Source organism: Zosterops lateralis, assembly GCF_965231275.1.
Source record: "Zosterops lateralis genome assembly, chromosome: 25".
In the NCBI taxonomy this organism is placed as follows: Eukaryota; Metazoa; Chordata; class Aves; order Passeriformes; family Zosteropidae; genus Zosterops; species Zosterops lateralis.
In genome coordinates this window covers 6,585,224-6,608,506 of record NC_139785.1, presented here as the reverse complement: position 1 = coordinate 6,608,506, position 23,283 = coordinate 6,585,224, and the positions used below count along the sequence as shown (strand labels likewise).

The 23,283-nt window shown below is 54.8% G+C and overlaps 1 protein-coding gene across 2 annotated transcripts in view; it reads left to right on the top strand.

The window, feature by feature from the left end:
* Positions 1-23,283, top strand: part of ETS1 (ETS proto-oncogene 1, transcription factor) — an 83,173-nt gene that overhangs the window by 21,793 nt on the left and 38,097 nt on the right. The window contains exon 1 of one of the 2 annotated variants that reach the window (XM_083877999.1): positions 12,233-12,494. The exons of the other annotated variant lie outside the window; for it this stretch is intronic. Coding sequence (XP_083734125.1) covers positions 12,425-12,494 — 70 coding nt within the window. The 5' untranslated portion in view covers positions 12,233-12,424. Of the gene's footprint in view, positions 1-12,232; positions 12,495-23,283 lie in introns of those variants that run through there. 2 annotated transcript variants of the gene reach the window in all.

Sequence of the window (23,283 nt, the reverse complement as noted above, 5' to 3'; positions counted from 1 at the left end):
AGAGCAGGAAGAAGTGCCAGGCTCAGGGAAATCAGGACAGCACTAGGAGGGATATTCCTTGAAAGGCTTATCAGGGATTGCATCTCTCTGCTCTAAATGAGACAGAAATCAGCCCTGCTGTCAATCGGGAATGGAAATTCCTCCTCCTTTTCCCAGCAGAGCTTTCCAAAGGAGCTCTCTGCACCTTGTTTCCAGAGCCTGCTTTGTGCCTGGGATGTTCCCCACCTCACCTGGGGGAGAATAGGGGGTCCCTGATCTCTCCCAGCTCCCTCCTCACCCCAGTGTGCAGCAATCAGCTCTTGGACTGCAGGGACCCCACAGGGCAACCTCCTCTTCCCAGAGATTGGGGGGTTCATTCACCCAAACTCCCAGCCCTGGTGACTCTGCCCAGTGCTCCTGGTCATGGAATCAGAGAATGCCAGAGTGGAATCAGAGAATTCCAGAATGGGATCAGAGAATGCCAGAGTGGAATCAGAGAATGCCAGAGTGGAATCAGAGAATGCCAGAGTGGGATCAGAGAATGCCAGAGTGGAATCAGAGAATGCCAGAATGGGATCAGAGAATGCCAGAACGGTTTGGGCTGGGGAACCTTAAAGCTCATCCTGTTCCCTGCTCAGGGACACCTTCCCCTGGACCAGCCTGCTCCAAGTCCTGCCCAGCCTGGCTTTTTATGGGACAATAAGATTCAGGAGGCCAGGCTGAGTCTCAGAGCTGGGACAGGCCTTGGCTGCATCACCAGAAAGTCTCCAGGCATCCAAACCCCCCTGCCTTCCCCTGCAGTGAGACCCTCAGTCCCTGCTCCTGCGAGCCCCTGCGCAGCAGTTTCTCACGTTGGAGCTGCAGATGATGAATTCAGTGCACATTTTATTGCCATACTTAACTCGGTGAGGTCAGGAGAGTGGCTGAGGGTCCCTGGAGGGAGCGAGGCCGTGCGAGTGCTTCGGATTACACACAAAAAGAGATGACTGAAGTGATCCTTGGCTGCTGCCTTGGCCAGCCCTGGAGCTGCCTGCAGCCTGCCCTGCACGTGCTGGGCCTTCCCAGCCTCCAGATGGACCTTCCCCCGTGGGCTTTGGGATCAATAGGCTCAGAAAAGCTGCACTGGGTCAGTTGTGGGCTGTTTGATCAGAGCTGGAACGTGGTTTCTCTCCTGGGGAGAGCTGTGGAAGCCTCTGTGGAAGGGATAATGAGGCCCTGAGTGTGTTTGGGGTGATGGTTTCTCTGGGGGACACTCATGGGACACTCACTGGACCTTCCCAGCCCTCCAGATGGACCTTCCCCCATGGGCTTTGGGATCAATAGGTTTGGAAAAGCTGCACTGGGTCAGTTGTGGGCTGTTTGACCAGAGCTGGAAGGTGGTTTCTCTCCATGCAGCTGGTCCTGGGGAGAGCCAGGGCTCTGTGGAAGCAGGCAGGGATAACGAGGTCCTGAGTGTGCTGGGATGGTGGTTTCTCTGGATTTCTCTGGGTTTCTCTGGGTTTCTCTGGGGACACTCATGGGACACTCCCTTGCCTTCTCCAAAACATCTCCAGTGAGGGGTGGGAAGGGATGGAGGCTGGACTCTGCACATGGGCTCATTTCCAGCTCCAGGCTCACAAAAGGAGCTGCTCCATTCTCTGGGAGCTGCCTTTGGAGAGCTCTGCTCCCCTCTCAGAGACAGGGCTTGTCTTTTGTTGGTTTTCCTTCCCCTGTGATGCTGCAAGGGATCCCCACAAATCCCTGTCAGGAGGGAGGAGCCCACTGAGGGTTGGTCTTTTCTCACGGGTGACATGGGAAAACAGCCTCAAGTCGTGCCAGGGTTTGGTATTTAGGAAAAATGGAGAAAATGAACTGCTCCACCAAAGGGGAGATTTGATTTCTAAGGAGATCCAGCCCAAACCCCTTCTCCTTAACTCAGCAGCAGTTCCTTTTCAGGAGTCAGGAATGCCTTTCTCCCACATCTCTGTGTGATTCACTCTCCACATCTGAGGTTCAACTGGGGCCAGGGGCATCTTGCTTGGTCAAACTGATGTCAGTGTTGGGGTAGAAAAGGGAAAAAAAAAAAAAAAAAAAAAAAAAAAAAAAAAAAAAAAAAAAAAAAAGGAAGAGATGCCACAAGGGAGCCTGTTCATGGAAAAAATTCTAATTTGGTCAGTTCCAGGCATCTTGCAGCAGGGACTGCGCTGGGGAGATTTCAACCCAGTTTTCCAGACCCCAGAGACAGAACTAATTGTGGAAGGCAGTGATGGAAATAAAACTGGCATCTCCCCCTGCCCTGGATCAGCTCCTCACCGACCTGGGGGTATCTGAGACATCTCCAGGGGTGACCAGACCTGTTCCTGCTCTGCCTGAGCCCAGGGGAGCAGAGGCCTCCCGTGTCTGGCAGCCCTGGCTGTGTTTCCATCCAGGCAAACAGGCACTCCATGGAGGCAGGAGCAGTTTCCCTTGCTCTGCACTAATCAGGCTGACAGGATAACGAGGCAGCCCAAAACTTTGCTTTGCCTTCCCCTCCTGTCGAGTCCCAGGCTGGGTGTGAGCTCAGTCCCCATATCTTGAGGAAAAATCTTTTTTTTTTTTTTTTTTTTTTTTTTTTTTTTTTTTTTTTTTTTTTTTTTTTCCCACTTCTCTCCTCGTTGCTGCCAAAACTGACAGACTGTTGGGGGCGGAAATCATCAATATTTTGTCAAAACCAAATCCAAATATTTCCAGCCAAACCTCAGCGTTTTCTGGTGCTGGAGCACAAACAAAACCTCCGTGGGAAATGGCAGCAGGGAGAGCAGATGGAGCCATGGGCTGGGGTGTTCCGCTGTCCTGGCTCTCTGGGCTTGGGCTCTGTGGCTCAGGGGCTGAGAGGAGCAGGGGTGGTTGAACCCAGGAGCTAAATTTGGGCTGCTCTGTGTTTACCCAGAGCACAGTGGTGTAAACAGCCCCTGCTCTGCTGACCTGCCCCAGCAGCCAGGCCTGGGCCAGTCCATCCCACAGGCACTGAGATTCCCTCCCTGTGCTTTCCAGGAGTGGGATGTGCTGCTGCACCCCTCGGCCACACTCTGAGCTGGGGGAATGATTTTAGAGGTTTCTGGCTGTGACCACCCTGCCCTTCTCCCCCTGAACATTTGCTCCCAGCCATATATCCCCAAAAATCCCTCATCCCTAATCCCTGCTTGGGGGCCTCACTGCATCATGTTTAGGAGGACTTTTCCCCTCCACAACCACCTGAATTCAGGGTTTTTTTGGGGCTCTCCCACGCCTGCCAAAGAGCACCTCACCCTCACTGCCCCTCACTTCATTAGCACCAGGGATGTTTATAAATGGCAGGATAATATTTTCCCTTCCCAGTTTGGGTTTCCAGGGCAGCCACTTTTCCGAAGCACTTAGGAAGTTTAGAGAAGATGAGGTTTATATAAACGGTTTTTTCCCCCCTGGGCCCTTATTAATCAAGTGGCTGTGGAGCCATTCCCAGAGCTTTGGGAGGGAGGGCACGGGCCGGGTGAGGGGAGGCAGCTTTTCCTTGGCTCCTGCCCTTTATTTGGGAGTTTGGGATGAATGGAGCTCTCAGAGCTGGCTCTGGGGTTTGGAGGCTGCTGGAGGGATGAGGAAGCTGCTCCTGGGTTATTTTAACTGTGGTTGGGGCTGGACTCTGGTGTAGCCCCTTCTGAGCCTTTGTGTGAGCTGTGGCACAACTTTTAATGGTGTTTTTCCTGGCCCTGTGGGTGCACCCCTGTAAAATTTGGTGTAAAATCTTTGCATTTCCTGAGTGCAAATATGATTTCAACAACAGCGTGCATCAAACTGATCTGTGTGTTCTTCCAATGAAACACTCTGCGTGTGCACATGCACTGATTAATAATTCCCTGATACATCCCTAAAGCTCCTCAGCTTTTCCCACCCAAGCTGCTCCCCAGGGTGGGTTTGGAGACCAGGAGCCACCTTTGGTTCCCATTAGAATGAAACAAAATTCCTCCTCCTCTGGGTCCTTCCTCCCTCTGCCTCCTCCCCACAAGGGATGAGGAAAAGGGATTTTCTCTTTTCCTGGGGTGGATGGAGCTCTGTCTGCAGGAAATCGGCTCATTAATCTCCTGCCCCACCTTTCCCAGCCCTCCAGCCGGGCTCTCCCAGTGTGCAAACCATGACTGAAATAGCCAGAGGTGGGAAATTATGATTTAAAAGGGATATTTGCAGCTATTGCTGACTGGGGCTTTGACAGAAGGAAACTGAATTTCTTCCGGGTCTTGGGAGCGTGTGAGGGAAGGTGCTGAACATCTGGAGTGATTTAGGAGTCTTGGGATGTTGTGCTGGAGCTCAGCCCCAGGAGCTGGGCTGGGATGGGGAGAAAATGCTCCCGTGGCTTTTGGCTGGAGCTGGTGCAGGTTGGGTGTGCAGGAGGATGGTCGTGGTGGCCCAGGAGATTTCAGGCAGCCCTGAGGTGTTTGATGCATCATCTGAGTGGGTTTTCTTCACTTCCCAGAGCTCCTTTTCAGATTGGGAGGAAACTCCAAGCCCCAGAGGTTATTTTGTTTATCTCACAAAACACAAATCAGCCTCCCTTTGGCCTCATCCTCATCCAAGACCTTCCCCTCCCACAGAATCCTCCTGGAGGAGGTGAAATAACTGGGTGAAAAGAGCTCGTTAACAAATTACTTTTAATGGGCCTTTATTTTTTTTTTTTTTTCCATTTTGCAATTCCTTCCCATATTAAAAGTGCAAAAATAGAAAGTTTTAGTTCTGGTTGAATGACACAACATTTTCCTTGTTTATTTTCTTCCCACTGCTTTAACCCAACGAAAAGTGTGGGAAAATGAAAAAAAAAAAATCCTACAACAAACTGGTTTGTATCAGCCAGGAACACATTTAGAAAAAAATATTTGCATCTGATTTTTTTTTTTATTCCTCCAGCCACCAACAAAGCATGAAAAATAATAAATAAATCATCTGTTTTCACGGGTTTTGCTGCAGGGACGTGGAGAGGGAAGCTGAGTGTGCTGAACCCTCTTAGATCCCAGAATTTCTGTTCAACACCTTCCTGAGGATGGGAGAAGGGAATGGATTTAGACTGGAAGAGGGTGGGTTTAATGGGATGTTGGGAAGGAGTTAATCCCCCCTTCCTGAAGATGGAAGAAGGGAATGGCTTCAGACTGGAAGAGAGTGGATTTAATGGGATATTGGGGAGGAGTTAATCTCTCCTTCCTGAAGATGGTAGAAAGGAATGGATTCAGACTGGAATAGAGTGGGTTTAATGGGTTTAACGGGATATTGGGAAGGAGTTAATCCCTGTGAGGGTGGGCAGGTCCTGGCACAGAGAAGCTGTGGCTGCTCCATCCCTGGAAGTGTCCAAGGCTGGGTTGGACAGGACGTGGAGCCCCCTGGGATGGTGTCCCTGGTGTCACTTGGTGTCCCTGGTGTCCTTTCCCTGGTGTCACTTGGTTGTCCCTTCCCTGGCATCACTTGGTGCCTGTGGTGTCACTTGGTGTCCCTGGTGTCACTTGGTTGTCCCTTCCTTGGTGTCACTTGGTTGTCCCTTCCTTGGTGTCACTTGGTGTCCCTTCCCTGGTGTCACTCGGTGTCCCTGGTGTCACTTGGTGTCCCTGGTGTCACTCAGTGTCCTTTCCCTGGTGTCCCTTGCTGTCCCTGGTGTCCCTTGCTGTCCCTGCCCACAGCAGGGGCGGCACTGAATGACCTTTAAGCTCCCTAAACCCCTGAAACCAGCGTTGCCCGTGGCCGTCGCGGGGTGACCACGTCCCCATCCCAGCATCTCCCTGCTCCCACTGACACCCGCGAGGATTGAGGACCTGGGCCAGGCTGATCAGGGAACGCTCCCGGGGCGAGAGAGGCGCGTTATTGAATTACCCGCACAACGGGCCGGCCGGGAGGCGCGTGGTGACTCCGCTGGCAGCACAGAGATTGTCCTTTTAGCCGCCCTAATTGTCGGGGAATAGCGGGGGCTTTGTTCGGCCCCAGCGTGGGCTCTGTGATCTGGCACAGCCCCCGGGGGCTGCCCCCCGTTTATAATTTTAGACCGATCTATTCAAGCCCGTCCCTGCAGCGCGGGGCAGAACAAGGCGGGCATTGTTGCGGGGCCAGGAGAGGCGGCCAAGAAAACCAGCCCCAAAAACCCAAACACGTGTAGGGAGGGATATTTCCCCGGCCTTCGTTCACTGCCAGGCCAGGTTGCCAAGCCAGGACAATTGAGGGAGAGGATTTCCAGCGCCGGGAGAGGGTTTTTCGCTCTTTGAGATGCATTTGAAGGTGGATCCATCATCCCAGGAGCGATGCTGGGGGTGTCTCTCCTCGCGGGTCCAGGGCTGTGGGTCTCACCCTGGAATTTCCCTACACAGTGGGATGATGGTGCCCAGCTGGGGATTGTCCCACTGGGCTGACTCTGTGCACTGTCACCTCCTGGGCTCAGCAGGACTGTGGGTTTGGGATGGAGGGACCTTGGCTGGTTGTGCCTCCCGGGGTCCTGTGGAGCAAGGGATGGAAATTCCCATTCTCTCTCCTGAGCTCTGGCCTCAAATCTCCCTCTGGTGAGACCCTCACCCCTGAGCTTTCCTTTGGGACTGCTGAACTCCCAGCTCCTGGGGAAGGGAGAAAATGTCATTTAAAAAAGGGATGGTGGCACAAAGGTGGAAATATTGACCAGAAATTAAATTTCCATCACTTTAACCCCCCTGTCCTGGCCCCAGAGTTAACCTGGGGGTCACTGCAGCCCTGTGACTGATCACTTCCATGGCTGCGAGCACGGATGGGATTTTCCTGGTGGCTGCCACTTCTCGGGATGTGGATTCTGTACCAGGGTTGGAGCTGGACTGGCCTCCCTTGGGAGATGTTTCTGTATCTCTTGGACCTCGATAAAGTGTTTGGTGGAGCAGTGGGTGGTGTTTTGGTGGTGATGGGTTTTTGGAAAGCTGGAAAGGGCAGATAATCAGTGATCACAGCCTGGCTGTGGAGATAATAATAATGTTAATAATAATAGATAATAATGGCTGGAGACCATTTATGAGCAATGATTCTTTTGCCTCTCCTCTGTAATTCCTCCACGTATCCCAGGGAAGGGAATTTCCCAGGGATCAGTTCAGTAAGGAGAGAGTGGTGAACGCCAAGGGTGCAGCCACAAGCAGAGCTGAGCTGATTAAACCTGAGTGAGCTGCTTTGTTTGTGCTCTGGAGACAGAACTGAGGCCAGAGAGACTCGAGCAAAGCAAGGGGTGTCCTGCAGGTGAGGTTTGATGTGTCCTGGCTGGGTGTGCTCGGTGTCATGGAGAACATCAGAAATTCAACAGCAAAACCCTCCAGGATGTGCTCACCAAGAGCTCCGTGCTGGGACTGGAGGGGAGTTGGGAAATGTCCTGAGAGCAAACAGCGCTGCGGGGCAGCTCAGGAGGATTTTCCATCCAGCAGGGCCATGAGCGAGTGACAACACCCCTGCCAAGGGAATTCCCGTCAGGATGGCACTGCTGGGGCCCAGAGCAGCTCTGTGGGGACCGAGGAGCAGGAGGCACTGGGAGATGCTGGAGCAGCCTGGGAGGGTGCCTGGGGGTCCCCCGGCGTGTGACGGGGCTGCAGCTCCTCTCGGGCCCTGCGTGCCCAGCCCTGACCCCTCGCTGGCCACAAAGCGGCTTTTGTGAGCCCTCCCTGGCGGGAATTAATGAGAGCAGGAGCCGTGGAGGCTCCGGCCCGGGGACAGGCGCTCACAGAGGGCATTGTGGCAGGGATGGCTCGGGGCTGGGGATCCCAGCGGGGACAGTGCCCTGGTGTCAGTGCCTCCAGCCCCGCAGAGAGGGGACCCCGGTCACCAACCCCTGCCCTGGCCTGGGTTAGAACCACCAACGAGTTCTGCTTCCACCCCTGAGCCAAAAACGGGAGGGTTGGAGTCAGCAGGGCTAATCCAGCCTCCTCCTCCCCAAAATACTCCCAATACTTCCCAGCTATTAACGGCGCTTGAAGGAATTTCTCGTATAATTTTAAATTCCAGGAAAGGTATTTCCCAGGGGAGCGGCCGCGGCGGCTGCTGCTCTTTCCTCTCATTGCACAGGGCCACCTCCACACCCAGGGCCACCTCCCTGCTCTTTCCTTTCTTGGAGTGGTGGCTGCTGCTCCTTCCAACAATGTCCCCGTTACGATAAATCCTTTCATGTCTCCGTTCCTCCCTGGAATTGCAAGAGATTTTTTTTTTTTTTTTCTTTTTCCTTTCCCCTTTGCTCCTGATTTTTGTCTCGTGCCCTCTGGGTATTGTTTACTTGACAAAAACATCAAACCCAATCCCCTGAGCGCTCGCCGTCATTAAAAATCCCCATGGCAGTTTTTGGGGGGAAGGCTCCAATTTGGCTAATTACGTTCTGCCATAAATATCCCCCTGCAGTTTTAATTGGAAATGGTGTTCTTCATTTCCTGCCCATTACGGCTGGGTGGATGCTCCGTGTTATTATTTCACCCCCAGTTTTGGTGGCAGCAGTGCTGGGAAAAGCTCCCTCTCCAGACCAGAAGTTACACCTAATTCCTGCTGGAATGAGAATGAGGAAATGTGAGGGAAAGGAGAAGCTGTCCCAGCTCCACGACATCTGAAGGAGAGCCAGACGCTGCCCTGGGCTGGGACAGGAGTGAATTTGGCCGTGGAGAAGGGAAAGAGCCATCCCAGCCAGGAGAGAGGCCATGGAAGAGCCATCCTTGCGTTGGGCAATCGCAGCAAAGGCTCTGCTCTCCTACCACCTTTCCTCAGTGCTAAATAATAATAATTATTTTTGTTCTATTAAGCCAAGGTTAGTCCGTGGCCTTGGGAACAACTGGGGCATTGCTGCCCATCCTTTATTTGTCCCCAGCAGTCACAGACAGTGGGGCAGCCCAGCAGAGGGAGGGCAGATGGTTATGGCCCATCTTTGGGCCGTAGGGCCCTTCTCCAGCCCTCCATCCTCCCTCCTGGACAGAGCCCCAACGGGAATTAACGCTCGGCAACGACACAGTGGAAAAACGGGGGTGAGACTTGGATGGGGGAAGAGGAAAGATTTTCCTAAAGCCTGCGAGCAGCAAATAGGAACCAGTTGCTGAGGCGAAGTCATGTTTGGCAGGTCTTGGGCTGGGAATGGTCACATCCCAGCTGAGGAAACTAATCAATGGATTCCTTCCATGCCTTCTGCGAACACTGAGCCATTGAGCGGCTCAGCTGGAGCTCAGAGCCGGGCCTTTCATGTCGCAGCTCTGAAGTGAACACAAATTAAAGCGGCTGCTGGGATGGAGCTCGAAGGAGAGACTCAGCTGCCCTGGGAGGAAAGCTCTGTCCGCAGCCTCTCTGTTCTCTTCCTCCTCATTTGGGGGATTGTTGCCCTGGTGTTACTTTTGGAAGCATTTCCAGTTTTCCTGGGTGTAGGGGTTGTTGTGCATTGCACCAGCAGAATGGAACACACGTTTTGGGGAGGCACAGGGGGGTGAGGAAAGGCTCAGAGCTCCTCTGCAGCCACCCTGCACCAGGCTGGGCTCAGTGTCATGGGCTCCGTGGGATCAGGGCTGGGGTGTGTGGATCTCTCCTAATAAAAACCACACGAGCTGTGAGAAAAGCCTTCATTAGAGCCTCCATTAGTCCCGGTGCAGGAGAGAAGGATCTCCAGTACAGGTGCCCTGGAGTCCAGCCAGTCCCTGCAGGGGAGGCTGAGCCAAGAGCATCAGCCCAGGGGGCAAAGCTAAAGCAGAGACACCTCAGGGCACCCTCTGCCTCTTCTGTTTCTGCATCTCAACCCCTGGCAGCTCCATGCAGGGCCTCCCCTGTGCTGTGTGTCCCCACCAGCCTGTCCCAGGCCGTGTTTGGGCGAGTCCCTCTGACCTCACCTCGCCTCCTCCTCCTCCTCCTCCTCCTCCTGCTGCTGCTCTGTTTCAGTCCGGGGCTTGTGGTTTGCTGCAGCCGAGCGCCCCAACGACCCGCCCGGGGGGGTCATTTCCATACGGTTGGGACCGCAGGTGCTTCGTGCCGCCTCCTGGGGCAGCTGCACAAACCGAACCGGCATCCTCGGCCAGCCCCGGCTCCTCTCCCTGCCCCGGGATCCCAGGAAGGGGAGGACCGGGGGCTCTGATAACTGTGTCAGGTTTCTCTTCCCAAGCCTGCTCTGGAGGGATCAGAGATCAGACAGAAAAGCAGCTGTTTCTCCTGAAGCCCCTTTTTGATTTTCAGCTGGAAATGTGGTGCTCAATCTCCTCTCTGTAGTTTCTCCCTTCAGTCGTTGCTGAACGGGGAAGGAGGAAACCCAAACCGAGGGCAGGTGCAGGTACATGATCCTATCCTGGGGAGGGACCACATTTCATCCCTGCAGCCATCCTTTCTTACCACCTTCGGATTCCAAGGCTCATTCCTGTGGTGGGATCCAAACCACCAACCCTGTGCTCTGCCTGAGCCCTGCCCAGGTTCTCCCGAGCCCTGGGGAGTCAGTGGAGGGAAGTTTTTCACCACAGCAAATCCCTGGTCCCACGAGCCCTGGGGAATCACTGGAGCGAAATTTTTCACCACAGCAAATCCCTGGTCCCACTCCACTGCTGCAGGGATGGGTTGACCAGAACTGAGCTTTGCGAGTAAATTGGAAACAAGAATTTCTGTAAAACTGAGAACGTGAGAGGCTGTCACTGGGTGAGGAAGACGAGCTTTGGGCTGGATTCCCTGCTCTCCCTGCTCTCCCTGCTCTCCCAGCTCTCAGCCCTCCTGTGCTGGATGTGCTGGATGTGTGCACCTCTCCCAGCCCGGCCCCAGCACCCCAGAGCTCCTTTCAGTTGCCCAAACTCTCAGCTATAAATACGCCCGCGGTGGCTGAGAAAGGCCGCGCTGCAGAAGCGAAATAACCTGAGCTGCAGCGTTTGCACCCGCAGTTCACCTTTTGGGGCCTTGGGAGGTTTCAGGGGTGTTTCCAGGCAGGACCCTGGTCCATGCCGAGGGCTGGGCAGTGCTGTGACCCCGGGCAGCTGCTCCTGCAGGCCTGGGCTGGTTTGAGCCCATCTTTGATGGGAGCAGCCTGATCTACGCCAGGATCGGAAGCTGTTAAAGACTTTCGGAGTGACAGAACCACAAGAGCTGGTTGCTAATGATTTTTTTTCTCCCCGTACCGGTAAGCTGACAGCTGTGAGTCATACCCTCCTTCTGCCGGGCCGTTTGTGGTCGCGAGTTTGTGCTGCTTAAACACAATCAAACAGATTTCATGCGAAAACCAAGATTGTTCTGTTAACTCCGTGCCGCGCTGGCATCACATCACACTCATCTTGCATCTTCGAGATGCTTTTTTATCCAGCTCCCTTTGGCCTCCCCCAGCTCTTCCAAGCAGGCCTGGGAACAACCAGGCCTGGCTGTGACCCACCACGGCACAGTGTGCTCTGCTCTGCCCGGGCTGAGTTTGGGGGGTGGGAGAGGATCAGGGTGATGGGGATGTGGGGGCGATGGGAGCAGAAGGGCTGAGTGTGAAAGGCATTGGTTCATGATGAGACAAGGCAGGTGAAGACAACTGGGCTGTTTTCAACGACGATCGGTTTTGGGCAGCGGGTCCAGCTGGGGATGGGGCGTTCTCAGACTCTTATCCTGTTGTGTTTTGGGGTCGGGATGGGGTGGGGGCAGAGGTTGGGGTGGAGGAGCCCTGGATGTGCTGCTCCCCCTCTGTCCCCGAACTCCTGTTCTCCCCCAGACCCCCCGTTCTCCCTGAACCCCCGGGACCCCCGTTCTCTGGGGACCCCTGCTCTTCCCCGGGACCTCCGTTCTCCCTGGACCCCCCGTTCTCTGGAGACCCTCGTTCTCTGGGGACCCCCGTTCTTCCCGGCTCCCCATTCTCCCTGAACTCCCCATTCTCTCCAGGACCCCCGTTCTCTGGGGAGCCCCGTTCTTCCCTGGGACCCCCGTTCATCCCCAAACCTCCTGTTCTCCCTGAACCCCCCGTTCTCTGGGGACCCCCCGTTCTTTGGGGATCCCCATTCTCTGGGGACCCCCCGTTCTCCCCCAGGACCCCCATTCTCCCTGAACCCCCCATTCTCCCGGGAACACCCACTCTTCCCTGGGACCCCCGTTCTCTGGGGACCCCCGTTCTCTGGGGACCCCCGTTCTCCCAGGACCCCCTCCATCCCCGGACCCCCGTTCTCCCTGGCCCCCCGGTTCTCCCCAGCAGCACCGACTCCTCTCCCGCATCTCCGGGTGCCGGTGCCGCCTCTGGGGCGGGGTGGGGCGGGTCCCTCCCGGGCTGTCACCGCTCGGGGCCGGCCCAGCGCCCTCCCCTCGCTCAGCCCGGCCGGGGCGCGGCGGGGACGGGACGGGACGGGCTGGGGAGCGGAGCGGGGACAGCGGCGCGCCGGGAGCGGGGCGAGGGAGGAAGGAAATAAGGAATAAAGGAAGAAGGAGGAGGAGGAGGAGGATAAGCAGGAGGAGAGAAGCGGCGTTTCCCCGGCGCTCCGCTCCGCGCTCTGGGGGCTCGGCCCCCGCTCCCCGCGCTGCCCCAGCCATGAAGGCGGCCGTGGATCTCACCATCATCAAGACGGAGAAGGTGGACATGGAGCTCTTCCCGTCCCCCGGTGAGCGCCGCGCCCCGGCCCCTGTCCCCTGCCCGGGGGAGAGGTTTGACCGCCGGGGAGGGGTCCGGGGGTCGCTCTGGGCTGTTTTGGGCTGGTTTTGGGTGTTTTGGGGTGTTTTAGGGTGTTTTTGGGAAGGCCGGGGAGGGGTCCGGGGGTCTCTCTTGGCTGTTTTTGGGTGTTTTGGGCTGGTTTTGGGAAGGGAACGCGGAGCGCAGCCCCAGCGCGGCGCCGCCCGGGCTCTGCCCGCTGCCCAAGGCGGGTTGACTTTCCCAGGCGCTTTTTATGACTTTCCATCCCCCTCCTTGTGTTAAAATCCTCCCCGCCGCCCCTCCAGCCTCCTTTCCCCATCCTCGGCGGGATGTGGGGAGCGGCCGGGCGGGGAGGGGGGCGGGAGGCGCTCCCGGGACTCCCCGGCGGTCCCAGCGTTAACCGGGATGTTCCCCCATCCCCGGCTGGAAATGCCTCCTGTGCTCCGGGCGCTCGAGGGGTTCGGGAAACACAAATCCAGAGCGGTCACTGCTCGGGGTTTAGAGCGTTTAATCCAGGAAAACCCGCCGCTTTGAGATATATATATATATATAATATATATGTGTATATGTATGTATGTATATATGTGTGTATATACATATATATGTATATATATGTGTGTATATATGTGTGTGTATATATATGTGTATATATATGTGTATATATGTGTGTGTATATATATGTGTATATATATGTGTATATATGTATGTATATATATGTATATATATGTATATATATGTATATATGTGTATATATGTGTATATATGTGTGTATATATATATGTATATGTATATATGTGTATATATATGTGTGTGTGTGTATATATATATTTTTTTTTTTAATTTTTTTTTTTTTTTTTTTTTTTTTTTTTTTTTTTTTTGCCTTTCTGGAGAAATGTGTGCAGGGAGGGCGCAGAGAGAGAGAGCAGCACGTTACCGGAGGGAGGCGAGAAGGGTTTTTGTGTGTTGTAGCGGGGAGCTGAGTGAGCTGAGTGAGCTGAGCTGCTGGGCTGTGGTTACTGCCCGAGCCCAGCCCTGAGCAGAACAGGAGCTGCTGTTCTCACCCTGGCGGTGTCTGCCTGCTCCCTGACCCCAGAGCTCCATCCTCTCTGCCTGCCCAGCCCAGCTGGAGGATGGAGCTTGGAGGACTCGCAGGAAAATAAAACAACCCCTTTATTTTTTCTGTATAAAACCAGTCCTGTTGCTTCATCTCTCCCCGCTGCAATTCCCAACTGGAAGTTTGCTGGGTTTTTTTTTTTGTGCGAGGAAGAAAATCAAATTAAAGATTTGAGTTGTGCGTTTCTCTGCTGGTTGGGAAGTTTCTAGGAAAGGCAGCAGGGAGGCACAGCTCCTCCAGGCACTGGGGTTTTGGACTGTGTGTGGAAATAAAATGACAGATGAAGGGCCAGAGCCACACGGGGGTTGGTGTTTAGACTTCAATCGATGCTGGTGCAGCATCAGGGGCTGCAGAGCTCCAAAATCTGCACCGGCCTGGGCTGGGGAGTGTCCTGGGCAGGAGGGATCCCTTGGGATCCTCCCTGGGATGGTCAGAGGGATCAGGGCTGAGCCTGGCTCACAGCCCTGGGCTTCAAAGTGCCCAAGAGATGCTGAGGATGTATCTAAACAGCTGAAATAGGAGGCTGGAGCAGGCTGAGGAGCTGTTTGTGCCTATTTCCTAAAACTCTGGTGAAGGCTCATTCCTGCCCTGTTTGCTGGGAGGGGAGGAAAAAGGGACGGGAATAAACTCCTGGAGCATCAGCCGGGATGGGGTTTGCTTTTCACCCCAGAGTGAAGTACCTGGTTAAATTTGCACTCCCCTGGTGCGGGTGAGAGCTCCCACAGGGGCTCTGTGTGCTCGGGGTGTCTGAATTCCCTGCAATTCCCTGCAATTCCCTGCTGCCTGAAGGGAGGACTCAGAGTCTCACCCTGCCCTTAAGTCCATTTTCTCCTGTCCCTGGAATCTCTTGCGCAGCTGATGTCAGCAAACAGCTCTCAGAGCTGACCCCCGAGTTTAAACTTGGGCAGGAAGAGCTCTGAAAAACACAAGCGCCGAGGTGGAGCGGGGCTGTGCCCCCCCGGGCTCAGCTGCAGCCGCTCCTGGGCTGCTGGCGGCGCTCGCCGGGAGCCACAAAGGTCATTGCTGTCAATTAACCGGCTTAACCTCATTTCCCCTCCGCCCCGGGGACAGGCCTGCAGCCCCTGCTCTGCCGGGATTGATGGCGAGGGGAGGAGTGGGGATGCTGCTGGGTTGTATCCATCACTTCTCTCTGCTCCTGGAAGATTCATCTGCTCCCTGATGGTTCCTCCAGCCATGAATCTGCCACCAAATTATTCTTAATCCCAAAATGGGTTGAGAAGGATTCCAGCCCCTTGTCCCTTCACAAAGCAGCCATTTACCCATGGGGTTAAATTTGGGCAGGGAGGGGGGTCCCTGCAGCCACAGGATTTTGTTGTGCAGGATGTTTGATGCCCCATGGAGCTGCACCTCTGTCCCCTCTCACCCTGCTCCACCCCACAGCTCTGCCTGCAAAACCCCGGGGAGATTTATGGTGTGTCCAAAGGGTTTAAAAATAACCTGGAAGGTTTGGAAGGTTTGGAAGGGATGGAAGGGATGGAAGGTTTGGAAGGGATGGAAGGTTTGGAAGGGATGTGGAGTTGTAGAAATCTTCCCAAAGCCAAATCCAGCCTCTCCCAGCCCCGTGATAAGCAGCAGAAATGTGTGAGTGAGATGAGCAAGTCATAGCCAGAAACTGGTGGTTGGTGGGTTCTCCATCAAGATACAATTCTCTGTGTGGGGATATTTTTATGAGGATGTGATGGGGAGGGTGGTACCAACACTTGTGGTTGTACCGACGTGGCTGATCCACCAGTGGCCTGGTGAAGCACCTTCTGAGGCAGAAAAACCCCAAACCGTGCAAAATTCAACCCCAAGGGGGATTTCACCTGGAGGGACTGGTGAGCACTGCCCTCCACAAATCACTCTGTTTCCTGCAGCTCCGCCAGGCTGCGTTTGTTGGCTGTGGGTAGAGTGGGGAACAGCTCCCCAGGCCTTGCTGGGAGGTGGAAACACCTCTCCTGCCCTTGCTGGGAGTGGGGAACAGCTCCCCTGCCCTTTTTGGGAGTGGGGAACAGCTCCCCAGGCCTTGCTGAGAGTGGGAAACATCTCTCCTGCCCTTGGTGTGAGTGAGGAGCATCTCTCCTGCCCTTTTTGGGAGTGGGGAGCAGCTCCTCAGCCCTTGCTGGGAGTGGGGAACAGCTCCCTGTCCTTGGTGTGAGTGAGGAACAGCTCCCCTGCCCTTTTTGGGGTGGGAAGCAGTTTCCTGACCCTTGCTGGGAGTGGGGAGCAGCTCCCTGGGCTTTGCTGGAAATGAGAAGCAGCTCCCAGGCCTTGCTGGAAGTGGGGAACAGCTCCTCAGCCCTTGTTGGGAGTGAGGAGAAGCTCCTCAGCCCTTGCTGGGAGGTGGAAACACCTCTCCTGCCCTTGCTGGGAGTGGGGAGCAGCTCCCCTGCCCTTTTTGGGAGTGAGGAGCAGTTCCCTGCCCTTGCAGGGAGCTCTGGGGTGTAACTGGGGCTCCCAAATGCTCATTTCTGGCTGAGGAAGCTGCAGATCTGCCACCCCCGAGGTCCCAGAGCAGGGCTGCGATCCCAGGTGTCACTCCTGGGTGTCCCAGGTGTCACAGGGATGCCGAGCTCCCCATCCTGCCCCCAGCCCTCCTTTTCCCTCCTTTCCCTGGGGGTGTGTTATGGGACCAGGGCTGGGTTTGCTCCTGGAAAAAAGGATTTGCTCCGTGCACAGGCAGCACAGAAATCCGGATTTTTTGTCTTTTCATCTCTTCCCATGCCTACCCTGAGGACAGCTGGGACACGGACACGTTGTTTCCATTGGCCTGTGCGTGGGTGGCATCCCAGGGGTGTGTTTTTATCTGGCAAAAAAACCTTTCCCTCTGTTTGGGATTGGGGGCAACATCACTTAGAGCTGAGGCAAGATTTTCCCTTCCAACCCAGACCTCTGAGATTCTGATTCTCCCGCTCCCAGCTCTTCCAGGCTGCTTTTGAATTTGGGATCTGCCCGAATCCTGCTTTTCCCCCTCCCCACAGCCAGGCCAGGCTTTGCTTTCACTTTCAGCCCAGACAAATGAGGGAGTTTGCAAATGCAAAGCTCCTCCGCAGAGCCCCGCCGCGGGCAAGGGGCAGAGAAAATCCACATTCTTTAGGTTTTAGGGGCAAATCCTTCCTTCTGTCCTCTGCCTTGTCTAGAGAGGACAAGTTTGGAGCCACCCCTGGCTCCAGATGTGGATGGAGCGGGGTCACAGCTGGATCAGCCCGACCGGGGTCACTTTGCTGAGCACAGGTGGAGGTAAAAGTGCTCAAGGATTTGGGACATTATTCCCATCCAAAAGAAAGATTTGATGGTGCGTTATCCCCGCGGGGCTGAGCCCTCCAGCTGTGCCAGCTGCTGTGTGACTCAGTTTCCCTCCTGCTGCATTGGCCGTGTTTTATTTCCATAAAACACAACAGAGAGTCCCGGCATTTCCCTCCCGGCGTGTTCTGTGTCCCTCCCTGGAGCTGGGACAGCTCTCCCCGCTCCTCCCGGGCGCACAGAGCCCGCCAGGGCCTGGGAAAGGATTGGTGTTCCCAGGGATGCGGGAATTGCTCCCGGATATTTGGGAATCCTTTGCTCTGCAGAGCTGGGGATGCTCAGTGTGCACTGGGAGCACCAGCAGCGAGGCCGAGGCTCAGGAATGGAGGGTTTGGGGCAGCTCTCTGGTATTTTCCGTGCTGATCGCCCGGGGAGGAGGTGAGAACTCTGCTGGGGGACAGCAATCACCGCTGTATGCGCCGGCAAAATGCCCATCACTGACAAAATGCCCATCACTGCGACAAAATGCCCATCAGTGCGGGATCCAGCCGGGGTGCGGGAGGGACAGGCTCCCAGGAGGGGGGACTGCTGCACTTGGACCCCACCAGCTTCAGCCTTTTCAGTGTCAGCCTCACACCAAAGCTCTGCAAAGGATGGAAAGAGGGCAGCTCATCCACCAAGGCGCATCCCTGGTTTTTAACCTGGGTCCAGGTGTAGTGCTGTGGAATTAGTTCTCTGGGAATGGTGATATCCAGGGAAGGAGATTTCCAGGGAGCAGGAGCAATCCCCGCTCCTTTCACGTTCCCATCCCCAAAGCACACACACACCCAGTGTGTAATCACACCGTCCTTACACCGAGCGGCCCCTAATTCGCCGTGTAATTGCAGCAGTGCCGTGCTGTGCTGGGCCCTGCTCAGGCTGGAACTCCACACTCCAGATCTCCAGAGCAGCTGGAGTTTTCTGAGCAACCCAAGGGTTCCTGAGCTCCCAAATCCAGAGCAAAATTGCGGGCAGGCAGAGAGGGGCTGGGGCTGCTGCAGGATTGGGGCAAAATCTGAGTTTTGCCACAGGATTGTCACAGAATCCCAGAGTGGCTTGAGCTGGAATCCTTAAAAATTCCACCTGGGAGATCTCCCACTAGCTCAGGGTGCTCCAAACCCTGTCCAGTGGCTTGGGCTTGGGCTGCTGCAGGATTGTGGCAAAATCTGAGTTTTGCCATGGGATTATCACAGAATCCCAGAGTGGCTTGAGCTGGAATCCCTAAAAATTCCACCTGGGACATCTCCCAGTAGCCCAGGCTGCTCCAAACCCTGTCCAGTGGCTTGGCTGGAATCCCTAAAGATCCCACCTGGGACATCTCCCACTGGCCCAGGGTGCTCCAAAGCCCGTCCAGCCTGTCCTTGGACACATCCAGGGATGGGGCAGCCCCAGCTGTGGGTTTGCTGCTGTGGAAGGGCAGTGGGTGCTCCTCTGGGATGGGTCCTGCTCTGTGAGGGGCTGGGGGCAGCTGGGGCAGGCTCAGGGGGCAGAGGGTGTCCTGTAGATCAAACCCTCAGGTGGGTGTGAGTTCAGACTGTCTGAATTCACGTCAGGGATGTCGCCCTAAAAGTCTCTTGTCACTTGTGGCCACCAGGATCCTCTGGGATGTTGGAGAAGAAGGGAACAAATCCAGCTAAATCTGTCCCAGATAAGGCAGGAGAGTCTTTTCCTTTTATCACTCTCAGCAGGTCCTTGCAGGGCACGAGGTGAGGGAATGGCATGACTGGGGACAGCAAGTGTCACTGCTGCCCCTGAGCCAAAGGATGGAGCTCTGGCCCCTCCAGGCTGGCAAATCTTGCTTGGGGGAGCTCCTGTGCTGGGCAGGAGAGTGCCAGGGCTCTGAGGAGGTGCATGAGGAGGGGATAATCTGCTCTATTTAAGCACTAAAATTCCCCTGGAGCCAAAACCTGACTCTTCATCCCACTGTAATGGGGATTCCTGTGGGAATTGGGATATTCCAAGCCTTGACCCCCCAGTTTGCTCTTTCCTGGGAGCTCCTGGTGGATCCCAGTGTGTCTCCAGTGCCTCCTGGTGCAGCTCCCAGCCCCATCCCAGCCAGTGGCACTGTCTGCAGCTGATCTCAGCAGCACAACTGTCTCACAGCCAAAAATCAGCCCTGCAGCCCTTTTTTTTTTTTTTTTTTTTCTGTAACCCCACGCCACAGTTATCCATCTCAGCTCTTTTGTTCCTCTTCCGTGACTAAGCTGCTCGCTGGCTGCGTTTCTTTTTCTTTTTCTTTTTTATTTTTTTTTTTTTCCTTTCATTGTGTAGTTTATAATCTTCCAACGAGATACAGACAAAAAATTTGTTTGCGGCGCTGGCCAAGGCAGCTCTTGTTTCCCTGGCACGGGGCCATGCTTACATCTCCAGTCAAAATACTGCTGGTTAAACAATAAATATTTATTGATTCTCCTACGAGCTCCTACATTTTTCCCAGGTGCAGTGGAATTTGAAGAGAGGGGGGGGAAGAAGCAACTTGAGTGCTCTGCCCATGGCAGAGCTGGGAGATGGCTCTGGAGATAACGGGGATCTTATCCTGAAAAGGTGACTTTGGGAAGCTGGGATGGGTCCTGCTGGGTGCTCTCATCTCTCCAGCCCAGTTTTCCCAAATTTCGGGATTTGTGCCTACAGGGTCCTGCAGGGTCCTCTCATCTCTCCAGTCCAGTTTTCCCAGGTTTGGGGATTTGTGCCTTCTGGGTCCTGCAGGGTCCTCTCATCTCTCCAGCTCAGCTCTCCCAGATTTGAGGATTTGTGCCTACAGGGTCCTGTTGGGTGCTCTCTTCTCTCCAGCCCAGTTTTCTCAGGTTTGGGGATTTGTGCCTACAGGGTCCTGGTGGGTTCTTTCATCTCTCCAGTCCAGTTTTCCCAGGTTTGGGAATTTGTGCAATGATGGGAAAATGTGGAAATCTACAGTTGCTTTATTGTGCCACAATATCTCCTGGAATAGGGGAGAGACAGTCTGGGATGGACACAGAGTCTGGGATGGACACAGAGTTAGAAGCCAAATGCAGGGAGCTGGCAAAAAAAAAAAAAAAAAATCAATCCTTGAATTCCAGGATGGTTTGGGTTGGAAGGGACTTTAAAGCTCACCCAGTCCCAGCTCTGCCATGGGCAGGGACACCTCACACTGCACCAGGTGGCTCAGGGCTCTGTCCAGCCTGGCCTTGGGCACTGCCAGGGTGGTTTCAGTTTGTGATTTGGTGCAGAGGCTCAGCCCTGGTGTCTCAGTGCAGCCGCCCCCGGGGCACTGGAGCCGTTCAGGGGCTGGAAATGTTGTCTTGCAGAGCCTGAGCCCTGCAGGGCTGTGCTGAGGGCAGGCAGAGCCCTCAGTGCTGTACTCAGAGCGGCTCCAAGGTGTTCCCTCCTTCCCCAGAGGAGCCCTGGATGGGTCAAACTTGCTCTCTCACCACCGTCTCTTTCTGAACCGAAACTCTGCCTTTTTTACGTTGAGTTTTTTTTTTTTTTTTTTTTTTTTTTTTTTTTTGGGGTTTTTTTTTTTTTTTTTTTTTTTTTTTTTTCACTCAACCGCCAAAAATCCAAGAGCTGCTTTGCTCCTCTGTCCCCTGAGCAGCACCAGCTGGTGGCAGCTCTACCCCCTGTGCAGGACCAGGCAGGGGACAGGTTTTCCCCCGTGCCCTCCCCTGGCTGAGCTGACCTGGCTGTTTCCTGGCTCTCCAGGCCGGGTCCCGCTCTCTGCAGGGCAGGTGGAGCCGCTCTTTGCAGGAAAGCAGGAAGCTGGTGCAGCCCCTCGGCCCCACATCTGGTTCCTGGAGCCTGTGGATAAATATAACCTGCCACAAAAACATCACAAATGCACAGCAGCTCCTTTCCCAGAGAGGAAAATCCCCCTCGTTGGGAATGAGGATTGGAGTCATTGTGACAGCCCCGGTTGTGGATTGGGATGTGCAAAGTCCCCGGGCTCTGTCTGGGCTCTGGAATTCCCATTCATTGATCTCCCAATTGCTGCTGGGCACAACAGCCATGGCTGCTCCAGCAATTCCCTGCTTTCCACCTTTTATCTTCATGTTAAACCTTCCCTACAAAACCAGGAGGAGCAGAGATGTCCAGCTCAGGTAGCTGGGGCAGGAACCCCGGGGTTGTTTGGGTTATTTGGGTTATTTGGGCTGGGACAAACATCCTGGGAGGGTGTGCAGGGAGCACTGCTCTCCTCTGGCTCTGTGTGTGTAGGGTATTTTCCCCCTGCACCCCACATTTCTGGGGTGGCTGTGGGGCTGCAGGCTCCCTCCTGGGCCCAGCTGAGCATCCAGAGATTTTTTTTTTAATGAACAAAACGCATTTTCTTAACACGGAGGGGGATCCTAAATTGGCTCCACATGGATCCCGTAGGTTGTCGCGCTCCCCCGGAGGGCGATGGCATCAGCAGGAATGTGGGATTGATGAAAGAAGCCAGACACTGAGTCAAAAGCTCCCCCTCTCCCCTCGCCCCCCATCCCATCCCAAATACTTGACGTGATTCCAAGGCATTCTTCACACGGCTGGTGGGGAGGGCAGGACAAGCCAGCCCAGGCCCTGGGCTTCTCTTTAAAAGCTTTTTTTTCTAAACCTCTGGGGCCTTTGACCCCAAAAGATGCTGAGAAAAGGCTCAATGAGACCTTGTTTTTAGGGAAACTGAGGCACAGCGCTGCCATTCTGCCGCATCCTCACTTGGGTGCTCCAGGTCTCCCTCTGCTTGCAGGATTCCCATTTTCCACGGTCTGTGTTCCACTGTCCAGCTCCTCCCTGGCTCCTCTGCAGCACCAAACAGGCCTGGACCCCTCCAGCCCCGCAAAATTCCCAGTTTGGGGTGCTGGGTGACTGGGGCAGCCTCAGCATCCCTTGGGAATCGTGTCTGGCACAGCAGGATGGGCTTTGCTGGGATTCCCACTGGGATTCTGCCTCTCCTGGGATGGCCCTGCTGCCTCAGGGAAGGTGCCAGTGCCTCCATCAGACCCCAAAATCTGGAGCTGGACTGGGCCCTGCTCTGGGGGTTGTTTGCTGTTGTTTCTCCCCCTGTTGTCAGCACTTTTTATCGCAATAATCGAACTGTGGGTTTGTGACCCACATGAAAGTATTTTTTTTCAGGGGTGCCTGCGTGTGTTTGTGCAAAGCTGCCGAATTTTGGTCACTGCTCTGGAAGCAGAAAAGGGGATTTTTTTTCTTTTCTTACCTTTTTAGTTTTGAGCAATTGTTTACCGAAACCTGAACCCTCTGAAGAAACAACTCGCAAGAGCTGAGTAGTCCTGGCTTTTTCCACTGGAAAATTAAAAAAAGCTGGAGTGGGACACGTGAAATTCGGGCATTTTTTTTTCCCTTTTTTTTTCCCCATTATTGTTAGAATCAGTTTGAAAACGCGACACCAAGAGCTTTCTCTTTTCAAATGCTCGAGGCTCGTCACCCAAACGCTCCATCCCAGCTGCTCCATGAGGTCAGAAAACGTAATTCCTGATGGAAATGAGGAGGAGAAACTACTTTTGCTCCATCCTGGCTGCTCCATGAGGTCAGAGAATGCAATTCCTCCTGGAAATGAGGAGGAGAAACTCCTTTGTTCCATCACTGCCTGCTCCATGAGGTCAAAAAACACAAATCCTGCTGGAAACGAGGAGGAGAAACTCCTTTGCTCCATCCCGGCTGCTCCATGAGGTCAGAAAACGCAATTCCTGCTGGAAACGAGGACAAACTCCTTTGCTCCATCCTGGCTGAGCCCCAGGTTCGGGAGCGGCCCCGCGGTGCCCCCAGCCCGTGGCATTTCCCAAGCCCGTCCCTGTGAAGGGCTGCCAGGAAGGCTCGGGCTCGGTGCCCGGGGTTGTGCCGGGTTCTGGGAAGGCTGGGAAAGTTTCCCTTTCCAGCGGCGGCGGCGTTTGGGATCCGGCGCTGTCCCGGTAGCCGCGGCCGCTCCTCGCTGCGCCGCTTCCCAGCCCTTTAAGCGGCTCCAGATTTGAATTTGGCTCCAAAGGCCGGAACATGAAAGGCCCGGCCATGAGCCTGTTTGCCTTCGAGCGGGATGACTCGCACCGTTCCTGCTTCCAGAGCAGCCGGGGCCATGTGGATCGCATAGAGTGACCCAGGGAAGGGCCATATGGATCCCATAGAGTGACCCAGGGAAGGGCCATATGGATCCTATATGTGACCCGAGTGCCCGGCAGAGCAGGGCAGGGGCCATATGGATCCCATAGAGTGACCCAGGGAAGGGCCATATGGATCCTATATGTGACCCGAGTGTGGGGCAGGGCAGGGGAAGGGCCATATGGATCCTATAGAGTGACCCCAGTGCCTGGCAGAGCAGGGCAGGGGCCATATGGATCCCATAGAGTGACCCAGGGAAGGGCCATATGGATCCTATATGTGACCCGAGTGTGGGGCAGGG